General features: G+C 43.2%; 1 protein-coding gene across 6 annotated transcripts in view; it reads right to left on the bottom strand.

Annotated features, from left to right (window-relative positions):
* Window positions 1-1729: 1729 nt before the first annotated feature.
* Window positions 1730-19031, bottom strand: part of KCNJ16 (potassium inwardly rectifying channel subfamily J member 16) — a 52858-nt gene continuing 35556 nt past the window's right edge. For 4 of the 6 annotated variants that reach the window (XM_059998593.1, XM_059998596.1, XM_059998594.1 and 1 more), the window contains one exon: window positions 1730-5670. In XM_059998593.1, the coding sequence (XP_059854576.1) occupies window positions 4319-5578 (1260 nt within the window). In that variant the 5' untranslated portion in view covers window positions 5579-5670 and the 3' untranslated portion in view covers window positions 1730-4318. Of the gene's footprint in view, window positions 5671-6154; window positions 6456-19031 lie in introns of those variants that run through there. The other 2 variants (XM_059998598.1, XM_059998597.1) reach the window with 2 other exon arrangements.

Below are 19031 nucleotides of genomic sequence, written 5' to 3'. Positions count from 1 at the left end.
GCTTTGTCTGTGTTATTCCTCCTTGCATTCTGCGTGTGGTGCACAAGTTTCTTCTCCAGAGCACGGGTCATAGTGCTTTTAAAAGTGAAAGTTAGAGAGTGAGAGATTGGCTGCAGCAAACTTAGAAGTGGGGCAGGGCTTTGTGCTTTAGAGAGTGCCAAGGGTGTAAAGGATGTTTCTAGAAGTCCGAGGGCAAAGCTTACCTTAAAAAAAAACAAAACAAAACAACTCAGGGGCTTATAGTGTCTTACAGCATATTCAGAATGGAAGAATCAATGCTTATAATGGATGGAACTAATAGAGTATTTTAAACCGAGTAGAATGAGCGCCCAATCATTTAAAGGAGAGTGGTCCAGAGAATCTGCCTCACGTACCCTGGCCAACTCAGACGAACGAAGTACGACTATTTAAAGTCAGGGTCTGGGTTCCTTGGTATATTATATATTCAGAGTCCACGTGGATGAACTCATGCAGTCTGATCTCGCCGGGGGTTCTTAAACACAGCCTCGGTAGAGTTCTGCTTTCCTGCCCAAGCTGTACGGTGCTTGCCGGCCTGAGTCTGCAGAGATTTCAGGTCACCATTAAAACACAGAATGTAATTCTGCAGGAGGGATGGAAGAAGGTTAAGGGCAGCCCGACAGCAGGCCTGGCCCGTTATCTTATCGAGGTCACTCGGCCCTCACTGTCTCAGAGGGATTTCCAGGCCTAAAGTAATTCTTTTGTATTTGTTTTACAATCATAGCGGTATTTCCTCAACTCTCCCAGAAAATATGTGGTTTCCACAGAGACCCGCTCCGTGAAATGGCATCTACAAGTTCAGGTTGGACATAACTGGTACATCCTCTTTTTCCTTCCCAGCCTCTGTTTCCTGGTTAATTCCCTCTAGATCTACGGCTCACTCTGTCAGTTTGGAATCGTATTTATTGTCACCCCTGCAGAAGTCTGGAGATGTGCAATCTAGGCTTGCGCTCTTTTTTTCTTTTTTTTTTGAGGTACGCGGGCCTCTCACTGTTGTGGCCTCTCCCATTGCGGAGCACAGGCTCCGGACGCGCAGGCTCAGCGGCCATGGCTCACGGGCCCAGCCGCTCCGCGGCATGTGGGATCCTCCCGGACCGAGGCTCGAACCCCTGCATCGGCAGGCGGACTCTCAACCGCAGTGCCACCAGGGAAGCACTGCGCTCTTTCTTACTCGTCCAGTTTCCCTCGTCAGGAGCATCCCTGATTCTCACTCTTAAGAGAAGGGCTTCAGGAGCGCCAGCCGCCAAGTCTGAGGCCCAGGTGAGGAAGAGGACGAATGCATGAAGGTAAGAGGGCCTTTGACCGCTAAGTCAGCCGCAGCCAAAGAGCCTTCTTAGAAGTCACATCCAGAGAGTTCTGCTGGCACCTTGTGGGTCAGAACTATGTTACAGAAGCATACCCTCCACTCCACCCTCGGCTGCAAGGGAGACTGGGAAACACAGTTGGAATTTTTTTTTTAACCTGGGCACTTTATTATCCCAGTTGGGAATGTGTCAGTCAGGATGAAGTTAAGAATGAGATATTTGATGACGTGGAAATTAAAAATATCCACCCCTTTGTCTTCTGTGTGGGGATTAAGTGTATCTGTGCAAAGCACCTAAGGGTACTTGATGAGCTGGTGGTCCATGGAAACAGCGTTTCCTTCTCTCTTCCTGTGTTCCCTCCTCCCAGGCTATAAAACACGGTGGAGCAGCGCCTTGATGCCACGATTTATTTTCTAATTGGGTCTACGGAATAATGTCTTTTTTAGGGGGAGGCGAATGCCAGAAGAAAAAATATTCTCATCATCGACAGAGCACTTCCAACTAGAAATGCTATTTTGCAGGGAGGTTTCTAGCAATGCTTACAGGAGCACTTAATTGTTCATTTGAATAGAGCTGTTCTGCAAGCTGTTAGAAACGAATAAAAAATGGTTTCTAATTCTGCCCACATCCTAACTCTATGAAACAGCAATCTCGGTTTGGGTGCCCTGTCCCCCCCGCTGACCACAGCCACAGAATTTCCACTAGCATAGGCACACACTTTTTGCACAATTTTAAGATCTTTATTATTATGTAACTCATTGGGGTGTCAAAGTGTGTTATCAATCTAAACAGAAAATGGGAGATAACTATGACATGGGGTTGCTGATTGTACATTCTATTCTGGGTAAGAGAATTTGATGGAAGAGGCGCGAAGCCCGACAGAGTGTGTTTACTGGACAGTGACACCTCTATCCGGATACTAACAAAGCAAGATCGCGAACGAGCAGAGTCCAGGAAGGAAAGTGAATGAAACTAGACGGGTGTGAAACATGCCAAAAAAGGGGGCAAGTTTGTTTGCTGTAGTGCTGGCTGTTTTCTACTTGGTGGATTGTAATATTCTAATTTAGCTGAGTAATTGCTGCTCCAAAATCCGACTCTACAGGGCATGTGCAGTTTTAAAAACATGGGTTTTGCGTTCCTGAAACAAGACCGGAAGAAAGAAATGCATTATTTAGCACTCTGATGTTACGTTTCAGGACGATTTTGCAACCTGTGACCTGAACAGATCTCTTATCCATACAACAACAGGAATACAAGTTTTGCACCTGTGCATCATAAAATAACTTTATTGCTCACAGGCAAAAGAAAGGAGGAGGAAAGGGAAAGAAGGAAAGCAGGGAGGGAAGAAGGAAAAAGGAGAAAAAAGAAGGCAAACAGAAGAAAAACTTTATATACCTATACATTTTACTTCTGTTGGTAATCTTGGACTCTGCGATTCAGTAAAATTTACTTGTGTGCTTTAATTTAAATGGGGAGAGAGAGAGAGAGAGAGAGATTTTCCAGAAAAAAGCAAAAACCGTGTGTGTGTATATATATATTTAAATAAAATAAACACGTGAAAACCTGTGGCATATACTTATTACCAGCTCAGCAAGAATGTAAAAAATAACACAGATAATTCGGAATATAGCTCGTAAGTCTTCAACTGATAAAGCTTAGAGTGAGTGCCTCTTCACTCGCAGGTGATTGGATTTGTGTTTAAAGTAATCATGATTAACATCTTTTAAGGTGGAAATAGAGTATACACATTTATCTCCTGTCCTACAATTTAAGCAATTCTAAAGCACTTAGCTGACCCACTTCATAATGTGCATTAAAATCACCTTAATTATATCCACAAAATCCTGCATTTAAATGATTGTTCCAAGTTCAATGGAAGCGTTTCTTAAAATTCACAATTCAAGTTATTTGTGTTTTCTAAAGTGATCCATACATAATTGCTTCTAGGCACAAATAAATACTTTTCCCCTCACAGCCTCCCCACCTCCTAACCCCACCGCAACTGCTAAAAAAAAAAACAAAAAAACAGGGTTCCATTCCTTGTGTAGCCAGAGCTCCAGTCTTCCAGGAACACGTTTTCTCTCAAAGAGTCTGAGGATGTTTACGGCTCTCCATTCCCTCACCCCATCTCTAGGGTCCCGATCCTTCTTCTTGTCCTTCCTCAAAGAAGGTGTGGGGAGGTGGACATAAGCAGTCCCCTTGTCACACACTTTACAAAGCTCCTGTGTGCCTTATTTCTGCCCCCCCCCCAGCCCCCGAGCCATTTGTTGGAGTCAAACAGAGCATTTAAGAGAGAAATACCTCTCTGAGTAATAACGCCAACTTTTCTTCTGCCTCACGGATGAGAGAAAAAGTAGCTTCTAGCACTGCTTGATCATTACCTGGCAAGTGGCAGGGGATTCACCGTCAGAACCGGGGGCATTGTTACTTCCTACGGCCACTGCCTCTGCCAGCTGATACCGAGACACTCTGCGGGGCAAACACAGGGACTGACTTCACAGTTAAACAGCTCAACGTTACAATCTACCGAACGCATCCCTTGCACATCTTGAATATATGATATAATGTCTTTATAGGTAACTCATACTACCGATTCGGATCCATTTAAAATTTTTATTATTCATGCTATTCTCCCTTCTACTTTCTATTATCCCAGTGTCCTACCTTTGTTCCCCATTATTGAATATTATACCTCCAACTGACAATACAAGTATACGGAATAACAAAAGGAGATGAAATTTAAATTAATCAATTAGGCCTCTTAATAGCACCCCTAACACAAAATTTGCTAGCCAAAAAAAAAAAAGTTAAACAGTTGGATATGATGTAATGCTTAGATATCTTTTATCAAGTTTAACCTGCTCTATTTATCTTCCTTCACCATCAAAGACAGCTATCACCTTCTTTAAAAGCTCTGTCGATAACTACTTGTCTTATGGCGATTGGCTAGGGGGTAAAAACATTGACTGGGAGCCCTCTGTACTTACAACTCAGGACTACATTTGGGATTCTACAGAGATCCTATTCAAAGTCAGGAGAGCTTTCTGGTAAGGCGCTTCCTTACACTGATCCGTGCCAGAGGTGGTGGTCTCCTCTGGGTTTTCACAGCTGCTGACGATGGCAACGGCGCTAAATGACCTTCTTCTGACATTGGTGTCTGATGTGCCGGGTCCTTGGGCTGGCGGGCCTTTTCCCATGTTGTGGATCTGCTGGTCCTTCCAGTCCAGTTGCTTGGCGCTGCAAAAGGGAGCATAGACTTCCACGCTGCCCTCGAACTGTAAGCAGTTCACTTTGTAATACTTTCTCTTCACTTCCAAGACATCATTAAACCTATGGCCCCAGAGAATTTCTCGGGGAACGTAGGAACTCCTGGATTGGTGAGAAGTCCCGGTAGAGTCGCCAGTATAGATAAACGTCACCAAAATCTCGAAGTTATCTTTGGCCACGGCTTTTCGGTCAAGGGCATACAGAGGGCTCTCGTGGTCGATTTCATGAACGATCGTTACTGGTGTGACAAGGATGATCTGGTCATTGACTAACTTTAGGTCCTTAAATGCCATCGTCATCCGCCCGTCGCTGTCTTCCGTGTAGCGGAGAAGCTGGGCCCTGACCGTGCCTTCTACCACGTGGTTGGGGCGGAATTCACCGATGCGCCACATGAGGCAAAGTTTCCCGTCTCTCATGCCGATGAGGGCGAAGTAGCTGAACCGGATGGTCTGGGCTCTCTTCCTGGCGGTCGCCATTTTGGCCAAGGCAGCCCCAATGATGAAGGTGTTTATGATGCTGCTTAAGATGGACTGAAGGATCACCATGAGCACGGCCGCAGAACATTCCTCGGTGACACAGCGGGAACCGTACCCGATGGTGGTCTGGGTCTCCAGGGAGAATAGAAACGCCCCCGTGAAGGAATGGACGTTGTCCACACAAGGCGTGATGTCGGGATCGTTCAACAGGTCTCCGTGATGGAAGGCTATGAGCCAAAAGATAGAGCCAAATATCAACCAGGAGAGAATGTAAGACAACGAGAATATCACGAACATGTGACGCCACTTGGTGTCCACGAGGGTGGTGAAGATGTCCACCACGTAGCTGCCCCATTCTCCAAAAATGTGCTTGAAGTACACGTTACAGCTGCCGTCCTTGTGCAGGAGACGCCGCCTGGCTCTTCGCTTCTCGGCTAGAACGTGCTCCTGGGGGTAGCCCGGGTATTTGGGGTCCACGTTCACGATCGGGTAGCTGCTGCCGTAGAAGCTCATGCTTTCTACTGCCCTTCGGGCATCCGGGTGGCTCCTGGGGCGGCGACTGTTCTAGGGGTACTGACTGCTGTTTGTGAGTTTTCACTTCAAACCTGAAAAACAGAAAATTCCACACACTTGCTTTTAATTTCCATCTCTAGAGCCACGTGCCCCACTGGAAGCAATCTGATGCCATCTGAAACAGCTACGACTTGATTTGCGCGACAGAGGCATTTAGTATTGATTACTCAGTTCAGTTGAGAATTCAACTCAGTCATTACAGGAACAAAATATGCCATTAGAGAAAATAACATTTTTATACATGCATAAGGCTTCAGTAAACACTATGATTATCCCAAATGGGTCCTCACTACCTCTTCTGACCTGACATAAAAAAAAAAAAAAATTGTCTTCATTTCGTAGACTCTTCTGGCCTGAGGGCATTTAGAAAACAAAATAATCTGTAACGTAAAAAGGCAAAATAGAACTCAGGTATTTGTCTGGCCGTCTTAGAGGCTTTCTGTCTAAGTCAGATGGTTTTCCTTAGAAAAAAGAGGCAGTTAAGGGTTTCTACGTTCCTGTTACAATGTAACTTACATACAGGTTGTATCATAGACGGTCCCTCGCCTTCTGCACCTGTGGCCTCCTCTCTCTTCCACGGAGATTTTTCCTCCCTGTGTACTTTTCAGAACAGAACTGACAGGGATGCTATTTCAGATCCAATTCCTTTACCCTAGCTCCACCTTCGGTCTTGAGAGGAAAAAAATCTTTCTTAACCCCAGAGGAGTTAAAACCACTCCCAGGTAAGCTTTCAATAAAGTATAAGATTGCTTCTGCCTTTGTTTCAAAACATCCATCCTTTTTTCTTTTTTCTTTCTTTCTTTTCCTTTTCTTTTTCTTTTTCTTTTTTTTTTTTTTTGGACACTGGAAGCTTTTCTCTTTCCCTCTGAAAAGAAGCCGAAAATTTGCCAAGGTTGCTGCTAATCTTGCTTCCCTCTTAAAGGGAGAATGCTGCAATTGGACTCTTCTCACCAGCTCTTCACTGTGTTGCTGACGGTTTCACAGCTATGACTGGGCACAATCATTTTCCTCCCTCCAAATCCATTCAGTCTTTAAAAGATCAACTTATATTGATACATACTCTTATTATTGCTTTTAGCATCCTTGATATAGACCAATAGTTTTCCAACTCAAATCTCAAAGTAAGTTTTAAACTTTCAGTATTAAATGGTCCTTAGTTACTTTTCTGCCAAAAAAGGAGTCACTGGGGCCCAACGTTAACAGTTTAGTAATTACTAGAATATGTTTTCCACATCGTCTACCTGTGCCAGGTGCAGGAGGGGCGTGGAAGGGGGAGGCAAGGCTCTGGATTAGAGGATCCTGCCACTCGGCAGCACAGAACATTCCGTGGGTGTAAATACCGTTCCGGACATGGAGACACCCCTTGAAACCAACCAAGACAATTAATCACCAAGTACTTATCCAGCGCCTTCTCTGCTAGGAAAAGGGAGGAATGAGTTAATTTCCCTCCAGTCAACAGGAATCATTTTTCTGCTTCTCCAGGGATCGGGCCCTCTTTACACTAAACACTTTGTTTGGTGGACCACAGTTAGGATGGACACTGGTTACAGCCAAAATGTCCTGTAAGGCGTGTCCGCGTTTCTCCCTGTCTGTCCGCCCGCCCTGGCCACTTCACCCAGCCGTCCCCCAGATCTGCTTTGAAGAGTTACAGCCTCTCTTTGGTCACCACTTCAGCCGTGTTTCCGGGAGACAATTGTATACTTTCAGGATGGGACCCAAGGCTGACAAGATGCTTATTGGAATGTTGAAGGTAAAATACTCCCACAAATTTTGCCCAGAATATATGTGATTCGTTGTAGGTTCCTGTCTGACTTGCCATTGAAGGACACTTTACAAACAAGAAGCTATTCACGGTCGTCAGTTTCCACTCCCTCTCACATAATCATTCAAGGCATGAGAACGGGACAGTTATAATCAAAGGCCCACATGATTGCAAATTAAGAAGGAGATTTGGAGGTAGGGTTATTTTCTTGGTAAAGGCTTCCTTCTAAGCCAGTTCCTTAAAGGGAACTGTACGCATTGTGGGAGTCTGAGAATGAGAAAGCACCACTCGATTCGTAAATCAAGAGCTACTGTGTGACTCTGCTCTTTCCTGCCACCAAAAGAAAAAGGAAAGGTTTTTATTTGCAGTGGCGTTTGGTCGGCGTCCCTGTGAATTCCGGGAGTGCCAACAACTGTTATAAACAAGGCATTTTTCATATACCTTCAACAGGATGCTAACTGGGAATGAAACTTCACTAATGCAAGCTACAAGTGAGCAAATGTGAGTATGTAGAAAAAGTATTTCTGAATAACGTAACAATTTCAGGGATCCAAGTTAACAGCTGTGAGAATTCTACCCCCAACCCATCACGTCCTCTGCAGTGGGTTATTATCACGATCATTCATTTCAACTTATCCAGAGAAACGCTTTCAGATGCTGTTTGAATGCATACTTTTATTCATCTATCCTTTGCTTCTCCCACCACGTAAATGATGCATTTCCAAAAAGACAACTGTTTTCAAGCTAAACGATAGATCATAACCAAACTAATCTTATTTAATAGTAACCATCTCTCAGCCGACACCATGAGCTAAGGCGTTTACAGCGGCCCTTTTGTCAAAATGGCTAGACAACATAGATGTTTATTTATTAATCTCTTCTTTCATATGCTGTGTTAACTTGAGCACTTTTCCAATTGTTTGCCATTAAGTAACAGAGGATAAGGCTTACTGATTGACTGGACATTCTATATTTAACATTTGTTTTTCTCAGAATTGAGGCTGGGCTTTAAAATTGCCTTAATGCTTTCCTAATCATCTTGTCCCCATCGATTCCATGATGAAAAAGTATTTTCAGTGCTCCTACTTCTGTATTTCTTCTCACATGCTGTGTTCCCTGCTCTCCTGAAACTGATGGTGGCTATTTCATTGATTGCAAAATTCCTTTTTTTAAAAATAAAAATGGAAATATGATCACTGCAATTACAAAATCATGGGATATAAAACTCAAAAGTAAATGCTAAATCTAAGGTCCCTCTTCTACACCAGTTTCAAACTATTTTGCCCGGCGATTAATGACAGAGGTAAGAAAGGACCTTTGTCATTACATGCAATTTCTTTGTCGTGACATGGGGTCCTTTCACAAATGTGGCTTAGATTAAGAGGCAATGCACGGTGAGGATGGTGGCTCTTCCTGAGAACGCCATCCAAGTCCATTACAATTTGCAAAGGTACTCAGGAAAGCACTGCAGACACGTGTGAGAAAGAAAGTCAGAGGGGTGAGCACACCCAATCCTGACAATGACTTTTCTCAGAACTTTGCTCATGGTACTAAGTCAAGACATTAAAAAATGTTCCTTAATCTACTTTGGCTGGTGAGATCTGCTTTTAGTCCCCAGGTTTTTAGAGCTTTGTATGAATTCAAGGAGAAACCTTTATGAATAGAGCACATTTCAAACGGGCTATAGAAACGACGGGGAATATTTTCAGCAAAACAAAGGGGCAGCCTGTGTACCTGTCCCCTTTGCTCAATGCACAAAAGGGCCTCAGTCAGACTCAACAATTTGGAAGCAATTCCTCTGCTGTTTTGCCACGTCCTCTCAAATTCCGCCACTTACCAAGCAGGCCACTCTGCAGGCAGTTCTTCAAACCTAAGCTCTCCATTAGCATGCTGAGGTATAACACAGTGGCTAAGACTTTACACTCCTCTGTCACTCTGATAATAAAATGTGAACTGTCCCTAGCATCTACTTAATATAAACACATGAACAGCAATACTTATCATCTCTGTATAATTTGAGATGCTCCACAAATAAAGGTCTAAAATATCTTTGGTAAAATTCACTTTTTCATGCCCATGCCCTTTGAGGTGAACAAGTACTTTCTTCAACATGTAAATGAGTTTCATGAAGTCATCAGTAATCAAGTTACTTTCCTGGCAAAACTGTTAGATGAGATAAATTTTGGTGGAAACGTGAGAGTTGACGGAGTAGAAAGCGCGGCCTGAATTCTGCATGCGGGTCATTGTCTTTGAAGACCCTCTTGGTAGAGTCTGTGGTAAGGGAAGGGGGAAGGGGGCCACAGGGAGGTCCAGGGAGGTGTGATCAGATGACACTTGGGGTGGGCTCTGGTCGGTGAGGAGGAAAGAAAGAGGAGTTTGACGAGTTAGGGGAGAACCCAAACAAGTTATTTTGCTCAAAACCTGTCCCACAGCTTCTTGCCTTAGAATTGAGCCTGAACCTTATCTTGCCTGGAATCCTCATAAGACATTCAGACGCTCTTAGGTGGACCTCGACATTCAGCCACTGAACACCTGCTTCACCCAGTCCCTGCTGGACGCTGCCTGTCCTTTTCCGCACACTCCCTGATTTCAAACAGTCTCTCCTTTGTTGACAGGTCCGGTGTCTCACGTTTCCTTCTCAGCTGCTGTCACCCCCCAGCAGCCTGTGGCTTCACCTATAGCTTTTGTTCCCTCTCCGTTTCCTCCCTCCCAGCCCCACCCTCCATCCCTGGTCCAACTTCTCGGTGACCATGGATTTTACCTCTTCCCTGACATAACCTTGCAGTTTCTCCTTCTGAATCAATTTAGAAAGATTTGTGCCAGTTTATGGAATAGAGGGGTTTCATCATAGGAAAGGAACTTATAATATGTTATCAACCAACTGAAGTAGATGCTGGGAAGCAGCAGAAATCCAGCCTGACAATATTACTCGTAACTTTATCTGGAGATCCTTGTTGCAGCCCCGTTTTCCGCTAAGTAATATGTATCACCTATGTAAATTCCGCCTCACCCCAGAGGATGCTGTGTTTTATAAAGAAGTAGAAGAAATTTGAAGTCTGGGATTCTGTTTCTCCATTTTCTGGATGTCAGGACAGTACCAAAATAATATGAGTTGTAATAGCCGGTTGTTCTGGTTTAGAAAGAGAATAACCTCATTATTAAGAAATAGCCTGAAATAAAATGAGTTTTTGGTACTGTAGAGAAATCATGCATGGGAGGTAGACTCCAGGTCCAGATCTGTCCTCTTCATCGCAAGTGGCTGATGTGCGTAACATTTCTCTGAACCTCAGTGTCTTTAAGGGTGACCTGGGGTTACCGAGGCTACTGAGTAATCGCGAGGTTTGAACGAGATAGGGACGGGCAGCCGTCTTGCACCGTGCTGGGCTCACAGCAGTTATTCAGTAATTATCTCCTGAATCTGGATCGCATGAGCACTGTTGCCCCTTCTGTAAAATACCAGAGTACATGCTTTAACTTTCTCAGAGAGCTTCCCAGTTGCATAACAGCAGGGCAGACAGCACGTGGTTCCCAATAAATACGGATGTCACCACTATTTCCTACCATTAAGCCACCTGGGCCACTTCTCTGTCCTTTCACCACTTCCCCCAAACCCCAGGGGCTTTTCTCTTTCACAACTGTTACCAAATGGAAAATCCCCTAGTCCTTGTTCTCAACACACACATACACTCTTAGGTGCACGATACATACACTTCCAGCTCACGTTAAGAATTTTTTTGCTATTTAATCTGAGGAACCAACCTAAAGGAAAAAAGAGTGACAAGCTCGGCAAAGTTAACAGGTTAAAGAAATTCACAAGGCGCTTATTGTACTTATTCTTTGTCTTAAATGGTATGTACCTGCTTTACTGAGACAGCTCTTAAGGTTTCTCTTGTTCTTATCTTGCAAATCAGCCTGCCCGTCCCTGTCTTGGTTGGACATCAGCCCCCGTCGCTCAGAGTTTACCTTGAGCGGGACCCGGCTTCACGCAGAGGCTGGATATCATGAGATCTTAACATCTCTCTAAGAGACCACAGTTCAATTTCCCCTGATTGTGTAAGGACAGCACTTCCCCAGTGGTCTCTAAAACCCTCCAGTGGAGAATTAGTGACTGACTGTTTTCATTCTTCTTCTTTTTTTTTTTTTTTTCATTTAAAAAAAATTGAGCTTCTATATGTGCCAGAGCTACCCACCTTCAGGAATTAGTGAAGAGTCCCACCCTTGTGGGATTGGCATTTGAGAGTTGGGCATCAATAAATAAAAGGAGATCATCACCCAGACCGTGGCGTAAATACCAAGGAGAAAAGCAAAATGAAGTACGAAGTCGGAGAGTGTCTGGAACCAGAGGCGATGGTACCATTTCACGAGGGCGATGGGAGAGAGCTGGGTCCGGGACCCGACATTGGAGCTGAGAGATGCTCTTCAATTCTCCTGGCTCTCGCTGTGGGTAAAAATGCTCTCAGCTCACGCCTTGCTGCCCTATTTTCGTTTGTTTGCGGCGCTCTCATTGTCAAGGCTCTCACTATTGATAGGTGCCTGTGGCTGCTGCATCCTTTGTGCTCAGCTAATCTTAAGGCCTGGTTCTCACAAGAACCTATCATTACAGGAACTCATCTGCATTTTATCACTGAATTCAAGCTTTCCTGATCAGTTAAGAACCTGGTTTTACCTGGTTTACCTAACAGCCTGCTAACCCATCTCTTGCCACTTTCATCCCGCGTGATATTTCTGAAATGTAAATATCCTTCTCCTGTTACCACGGGGCACAGTCCAAGTTACACAACAGGGTCCTCCAGTAGTGCAGTTAAAAGGCAGGAAAATGGAGATCAAAGATTTGGATTCCAGTTACGGTTCTACCACATCTTAGTTGTATGATATCTGCATCTTAACAAATATCTTTAAGCCGCATTGTGTTTATTTAAAACATAAGGACAATAGCTGACTTATTTCAAAATGTTTTTGTAAGGAATGAATGGCATAATATAAAAGGCTACAATGGCTACCACCTTGGAAGCTGTCCTTATAATCTTCCTTTAACCCTTAACTTGAACGAACGTTTCTCCTCTGTTTCTCGCAATAGCTTATAATCCTGGGTCCTGATGGAGTCTGGGAGAGATGGATGTCTGGATTACAATCTGAACAATGAGGACAAGTCTAAGAGGAAAGGGAAAACGAGGTTCCCAGGCAGAAGAACAGCATTTGCAGAGGCTCCGTGACTCAGAGATGAGTAGGGCGTGCTTTCCAAAGAACTGAATACGAGGCAGGGGGTGGAGTGGTGGTAGGGTCGGGGATTTGAAGCTGGAGAGAGAGATAGAGACAGAGCATAAATGACCTACTAGGTAGAATTAAAGATTTGGGTCTTTCTCCCAAGAGCAGTGGAAGCGATTGAAGTGTCCTAACCAAGGGCACAGCATGACAAGGCTTGCATTTTTAAAAGATCACTCTGGCTGTGCCACGGAAAATTGGTTGGAGAAATTTCAAAGCAAACATGGGAAGGTAAGGCAGAAGCCTCTTCTCACTACAGCCTTTCCCCACCCCACACCTGGACGAGGGTCACGGGAACTTGGACCGACCAATCAGAACTTCACCAACAAGACTTTGATTCCTGAGGACGTGACAGAAGCATGCTGAATCCTATGATTCCAGGCAACTACCAAGAGTCAAGAGGCCAGTGGTGTGATGGTGCACATCTCAGTCACCCAGAGAAAGACACAAGCCGTGGCTTCCAGGGAGACAGTTCCTGAGGTTAGATCTTCATTTGGCCTCTTGATTTTGCTCAGATCAGGGTCTTTCTCTTCATACTTCCCTTGATGCTGTAAGCTACCTGATATCTTTTCAATAATATTTTCTTCTGCTTGTATTAACAAGGGATCGCTTTTGTTTCTTGAAACAGAAAGCACTCAGTTACAATTCAGTTTAATTTACGTTTTAAAAGCATCTCCTGTATGCAAGAGTGCTGGTCTCTCACTCTCCTTTACTCCCATTATGGACATGAGCAGCAAGTCCTGTGGGCTCACCTTCAAAGCAGATCTTAAAACTGCTCACTTCTCATCATTGTCAAAACCACCATGTCTTTAATGGACCAGGTCTTCAATGGACCCACAGCAACAGCTTCCTAAGAGATCCCCTCTTTCTGCCCTTACTGTACTTGGATCTAATCTTTTTAAAAATAAAATCAAAACATGTCACTCCTCTACTTAAAACCATCCAGTGTCTTCCCATTGCAATTAGAGTAATGTGCATAATCAGTGTTGTATACAGAGTGTATATATCTGACCCCTGCCCATCTCTGAAAATTATCTCCCAGTCTTCTCACCATTCACTCTCTCTCCTTATCCAATCTCCCTTTTTCACTAACGCAGGGGGCAGAAAACTACAGTCCATGGGGGCACGTCCAACTCTTCGGTTGTTTTGTAAATAAACTTTGACTGAAACACATTCAGACCATTGCTTATTCATGGCCTACGGCTACTTACTGCCACGTTTCCCCTGTAGACCCCGGTAGTTGCAACAGAGACCATGTGCTCCACAAGGCCGACAATATTTACTATCTGGCGTTCTACAGAAAAAGTTTGCTAAGCTCTACTCTAACAAGTAAGGGTGTTCCTGCCCCAGGGCCTTTGCACTTCCTTTTCTGCCTGTGTGGCTTCTTATCATCACTGATGTCTCATCTGTAAGGCCACCTTTCCAGAGAGGTCTTGTCTGATGAGGATATAAAGTAAGACTCGCCCCCATACTGTTATTTTGTCTCGTTAACGTGATTTATTTATTTCAAAATGCTTACCTCTAACTGATGGATTTGTTTGTTTGTTGGCTGGGTTGCCGCACAGAATAGATTGTAAATTCCTTGAGAAAAGCTCTCCTCGTCCTATTTACCACTGTATCCCCAGCAGCTAGAGAGATAAGCAGCATGTGGACCCTCACTAATTAGACTTTGAAGGAGTGAACTAACAAATAATTGAATAAGACGAATTAAACAATGCAATATCCTCAAGGAGGTTTCAGTCCTAGCAAGAGAATCATCATTCCTAGATCCATAAAACCATCAACCCTGCCAGTTCTCCAAACACCAGCTCTCAACTGCTTCCATTTACCTTGCCTCTCTCCTGTCCTAAGCTGCCAGTTCATACATAGTTTAAAAACAAAAAACAAAAAACAGTCTTTCTGTCCACTTTTGCTTAGCGGCTTCCCTAGAACTGACAATTTTTAGCATGGTAACTATGTGTAACTATGCTGCAGAACTCCCTGGAAATCTGGAGTTGAAAAAATAAATGCCTGGCACTAAAAAGTGTTTAATAAAATTTGTTAAAATGATGATTGAATTATTAGAAATGTGGTTCTCCTAAGAGGAATGCATGTTATTATACGGCCATTTCGAAGATACAATATTACATTATATTATACAGATATTTATTACATTATATTATACAGATATTTATTTATTTAATTTGAACTATTTCTGGAGGTGAGTTGGGTACATGTGGCAAAAGTCTATGAATTTGGTTCGGCTTCTGATCTAGCAATTCCGCGTGTAGAAATTTATCCTAAAGAAACCATCATGAATGAGCGGAGAGACTTGGCTGATTTGTAGGGCTATTTGTAGTAGCAAGTTTTGGCTACGGCTTAGCCACCTAATAAATGTGGGATTGTTTCATAGGTAATGGTACAATCATATCATTACTCATCACATTTAACGTAGTCATTAAATGTGAGAGAGTAGAAGAATGCCAGAAAAAATAGAAAACATATTGTTTGGTGGAAAAAATGAAAGAGGACTATAAAACAGCTTGTACAATATAATTTTTTAAGTTTAAATACATTTAAACATGGAGAAAAGACAGAATGATAGAAACAAAATGTGAATTGTGGCCCTCTCTGGTATGATCGTTTTTTTTTTTTCTCCCCCCTTTTCTTCTATTTGTCTATTTACAATTTCAAAAATTTTACAATGAACATGCATTACTTTTGCAAAGAAGAGAAAAACAGGTATTTTCAGCCGGTACTTGGAAGTGTACCGATTCCGAGGCTCCATCAAGGGGGAGCAGACCAATGGCTACCTAAAAGCATTTATTAGCGTGTTTAAAAGGCAGCTATAAATAGCCCAGAGAAGCAGACAGTCTTAGAGACATTTAAAGTCAGACACTGATGCTGTAATTTTTGCTGGAACAATCCACAGAAACAAATATAGTGACATTTAATTCATCTAAGTAAAACCAGATCTCATTTAAAACAAGGAAGTGGGGGAAGAGGGAGCTGGGTCAGAGTTGGCCGCTGGAGACCAATTGGAGAAATCATGAAAGCAGCTGGTCACAATTCAGGGCTACATAAAGCAGAGTTCAGATTCAACAAGCATCGAATGCGGTTCTTCTCCCTCAGTGCCCTCTCGTCTCCCTTCCCCATTCCAAAACCTATTAAACTGCTAATGCCTTTGCTTCTTGGCTTGGTATACCAAAGTCTGTTTTAAGAATCTTTCTTTTATCCTAATATTTGCAATCACTTTGGAAAGAAAATATTAAAAATTGTGCTATTTTGCAACGTAACTACTTTAAGGTCTATGTTGATGGACTTTTAAGACACAAGGAAACGATCTTTAGAAATGGATGCATTTGAAGAAGGCAATTAGATATTTATGATGTAGATTTGCCTAAAGAGCTGGCCCTAGGCAGTTCTTCATAATTCTTATTCATGAACTCCAAACCTCATTCAGATATCCCTGCAAGCAGTAGACTGTTTTTGGAAAGTGCAGTCTACTACAGCCTGCTTCTGAGATCCTAGGGGAACACGTTTATACCTCCAGATCTTTGGATCCCACCCCAATCATTTTGATTTATTCCCCTGCCCAACTCCCCTGTTGATTCTCATATATCCTCAAGACGGAGATCCACCATGTGGAAGCTTCAAGAATGGAGAAGATGGGTTCTAACAGACATGAACTTGAGTTCAGAGGCTTGCTCGATCGCTAGTAAGACTGTGCCCCCTGCGTGTTAGTCTCTGAGCCTCTGCTTGCCCTTATGAAAAAAGGCAGGTCAGAGGTTGCTAGGGCGAGTAAATGAGCTATGCTCCCGAAGCTCCTTCCACAGTCTTTGGTATTTAATGAGTAGTTAAACTGCAGTGCTTGTAGCTGTGACTACAGTCCGTTCAAGTATAGATCCCAATGAGGAGACAGAGAGAGCGAGGGAGAGAGGTTGACAGTTATCTACCATTTTTTTTCTTCCTCTAAGAATCATGAGGCTGGCAATTTCCAGACTTGTTTTAAAGTCCCTTCTAGCACCTAACTGCCCTGATATATCCTTCAAAGAGCCATGGCAGAGCTGCCGGAAGAACCACAGTATCACCAGGAATAGATCTTACTGCGTACTAGTCATCCACTTTGCCTTCTAAGTGCCAGGTTACCTACGACTGGCCTTGCATAGCTCCTGTGTACTTTGGTTTGGGAGCTCCTCGGGTTGAACTTAACTGTTCATTCCAGAGCAAATATATTTTATGGAAAGTGTGTAGGCTGTCATGTTTGACCTTCTCCAAGTTTGGTATGTATAGTATTCCAACAGAAAACCAAGTCCTATCTCTCTGTTGTTATTTTCCCATTTTGTGAGAACCGCCTGCAAACTGTCCTTTTGGCAATTACGGACAGTCTATTTATTAGTCTGTTCAATCTTCTGGGCATCTTTGATCTCACAGATGTAATTTGCTCATAGATCAGGAACTCCTGGGATAATGTCTACTACTTCTTTGACCTTTAAATGATTGAATTTCTGTTTTAAGCTGTCAAAATGAAAACCCAGGACGTCTTTATCGGGGAGGAAAATAAAGCGGCTGTTATTGGCTATTATCTCCATTCCCGTTTTCCCTCGTTGATACAGATAAATTGAGAAGGTCTTAAAATACAAGACAAATGATGTCCCTAGGAAGATCCAGATGATAGACAGCCTCCTGATGCAATACTTTAAGCAGTGGGTTGCCTATTACATGAGATTAGCTTTCTATTAGACCGAGCCTTTTCAAGGGTACTTGGCAAAGAAGCCTCTTACTACAGACAACAGAAGATTTAGGTAGCTGACAGAAATTAGTGCATTAGATAGACTCTTGGATTTCCATTCATTTCATTTTCTATACCTTCTCCACTGCTCGTACTTCAGTTTCCACTAGAGTGCTAGAGAAGAAGAATAAATCACCCTACCTAAGTTGGAAGGTTACATGTCATTATCTGTGAATGCCTACACAGACAGAGGTGACCCAGGTTAGCAAGACTTCTCTTAAAAAGAGAAGTGGTTCTGTTCCCAGCATTTCTTAGGCTGGAATATTCATTGGGATGAACACTGGGGAGTTGAGTTTAAGGCAGACGGGGGCACTTTTCCCTTACCTCTCCTGCTAAGATGTTTAGATGTGCGCTGTAAGAGACTCTATCGTACCAATGCCTGTAATGAGCTGGAAAAGATCATGGAAACAGCCTCTGTGTATTCTTCAGTTCAATCGACTTTTAACTGTGCCTGAGGCACTGGGGGACTATTCCCGAGGACTATGAGGACAGTTACCGCCCCTGAGCTGCTCAGTCTTGCCAAGTACACCGCATTCCACTCTGTCAAGACAGGCCACTGAGAGTAGAGGCTTCTCCGGTGGAAGAATATCAATCAAAGTGACATCACGCAGTAGACCCCAAAGAAAGGCAGCTGTTTGAGACTTTTCCCAGCATTTAAGGTGCAGAGGTACCTCCCCAGCATTCTGCTTTTGTGGTTAATTCTTGATTTTCTAGGCTAAGGAAGGAAAACGGTGGCATGGATAAGCCACAGAAGGAAAGAAGTGAGAAATCGATTTGCATTTGGCTTGGAGTAAATCACAGGCTCTGAAAAGAATGCCCCATTTCTGTCTGTGGCTGGCTTTTAAAATGACCTGAAGTCAAGCCATCAGACAGGCAGAATGTAATCAAGGGGAACACTCTGGGTAGTTGAGCAAAAGGCAGTTTAGGAATTTTCATTTTTAATTCCTTGGGCTAATCCATCCAGCAGATAAACTGCCTATGGAACTCTGAGTGGTGCTTGGCTTGAGCAAACAGATGTCCCACAGCCAAAGCAAAACTCATTCTTAGCCAGGAATGTACACAGCATAGCGACATGGAGAAAGATTTCCAATGTATTTTGAAAATTCAACAATTTTTAGCTACTTATTTGATTAAAAATCATTCATAACAATTGTAACTGTAGCCAGCATGGCCTCCTTTTATTTGAGGCTGGTTGGAGGAGGGCAGGTAGGGGAAGGTTTTCTCTGCTAATAAAATAGCTTTTGGCTTCAACTTAATCAAAATGCCAGTGTGCACCCACGTAAGGTGGATAACATTTATGAAAAATTCACTCTATTGATGAGCGCTGGCTGTCCTGCAGAAGTTTAATTATCTTAACAGAAAGAATATGCTATGAACGAAAACAGCTTTTTCCACGCATAGAGTTTAGGGCCAGGGGAAGAAATGTTGGCTTTTTAACTGAGAAATGTAAATATCATTGACAGTTTGAACTCCCAAATCTCATGCAAATTTCCTGTAGAGAGATTGGATGCCCTCATTGAAAAAAATTAGAAGCCAGTCCTCAAAGACAGATGTTCAAACGCTTGTGAATACACCCATGCCAGCTTCCACAACCACAG

Source organism: Delphinus delphis, chromosome 19 (assembly GCF_949987515.2).
Source record: "Delphinus delphis chromosome 19, mDelDel1.2, whole genome shotgun sequence".
Lineage (NCBI taxonomy): Eukaryota > Metazoa > Chordata > Mammalia > Artiodactyla > Delphinidae > Delphinus > Delphinus delphis.
The sequence above is the reverse complement of the archived record's forward strand: the minus strand, read 5'-3'. Positions and strand labels throughout refer to the sequence as shown.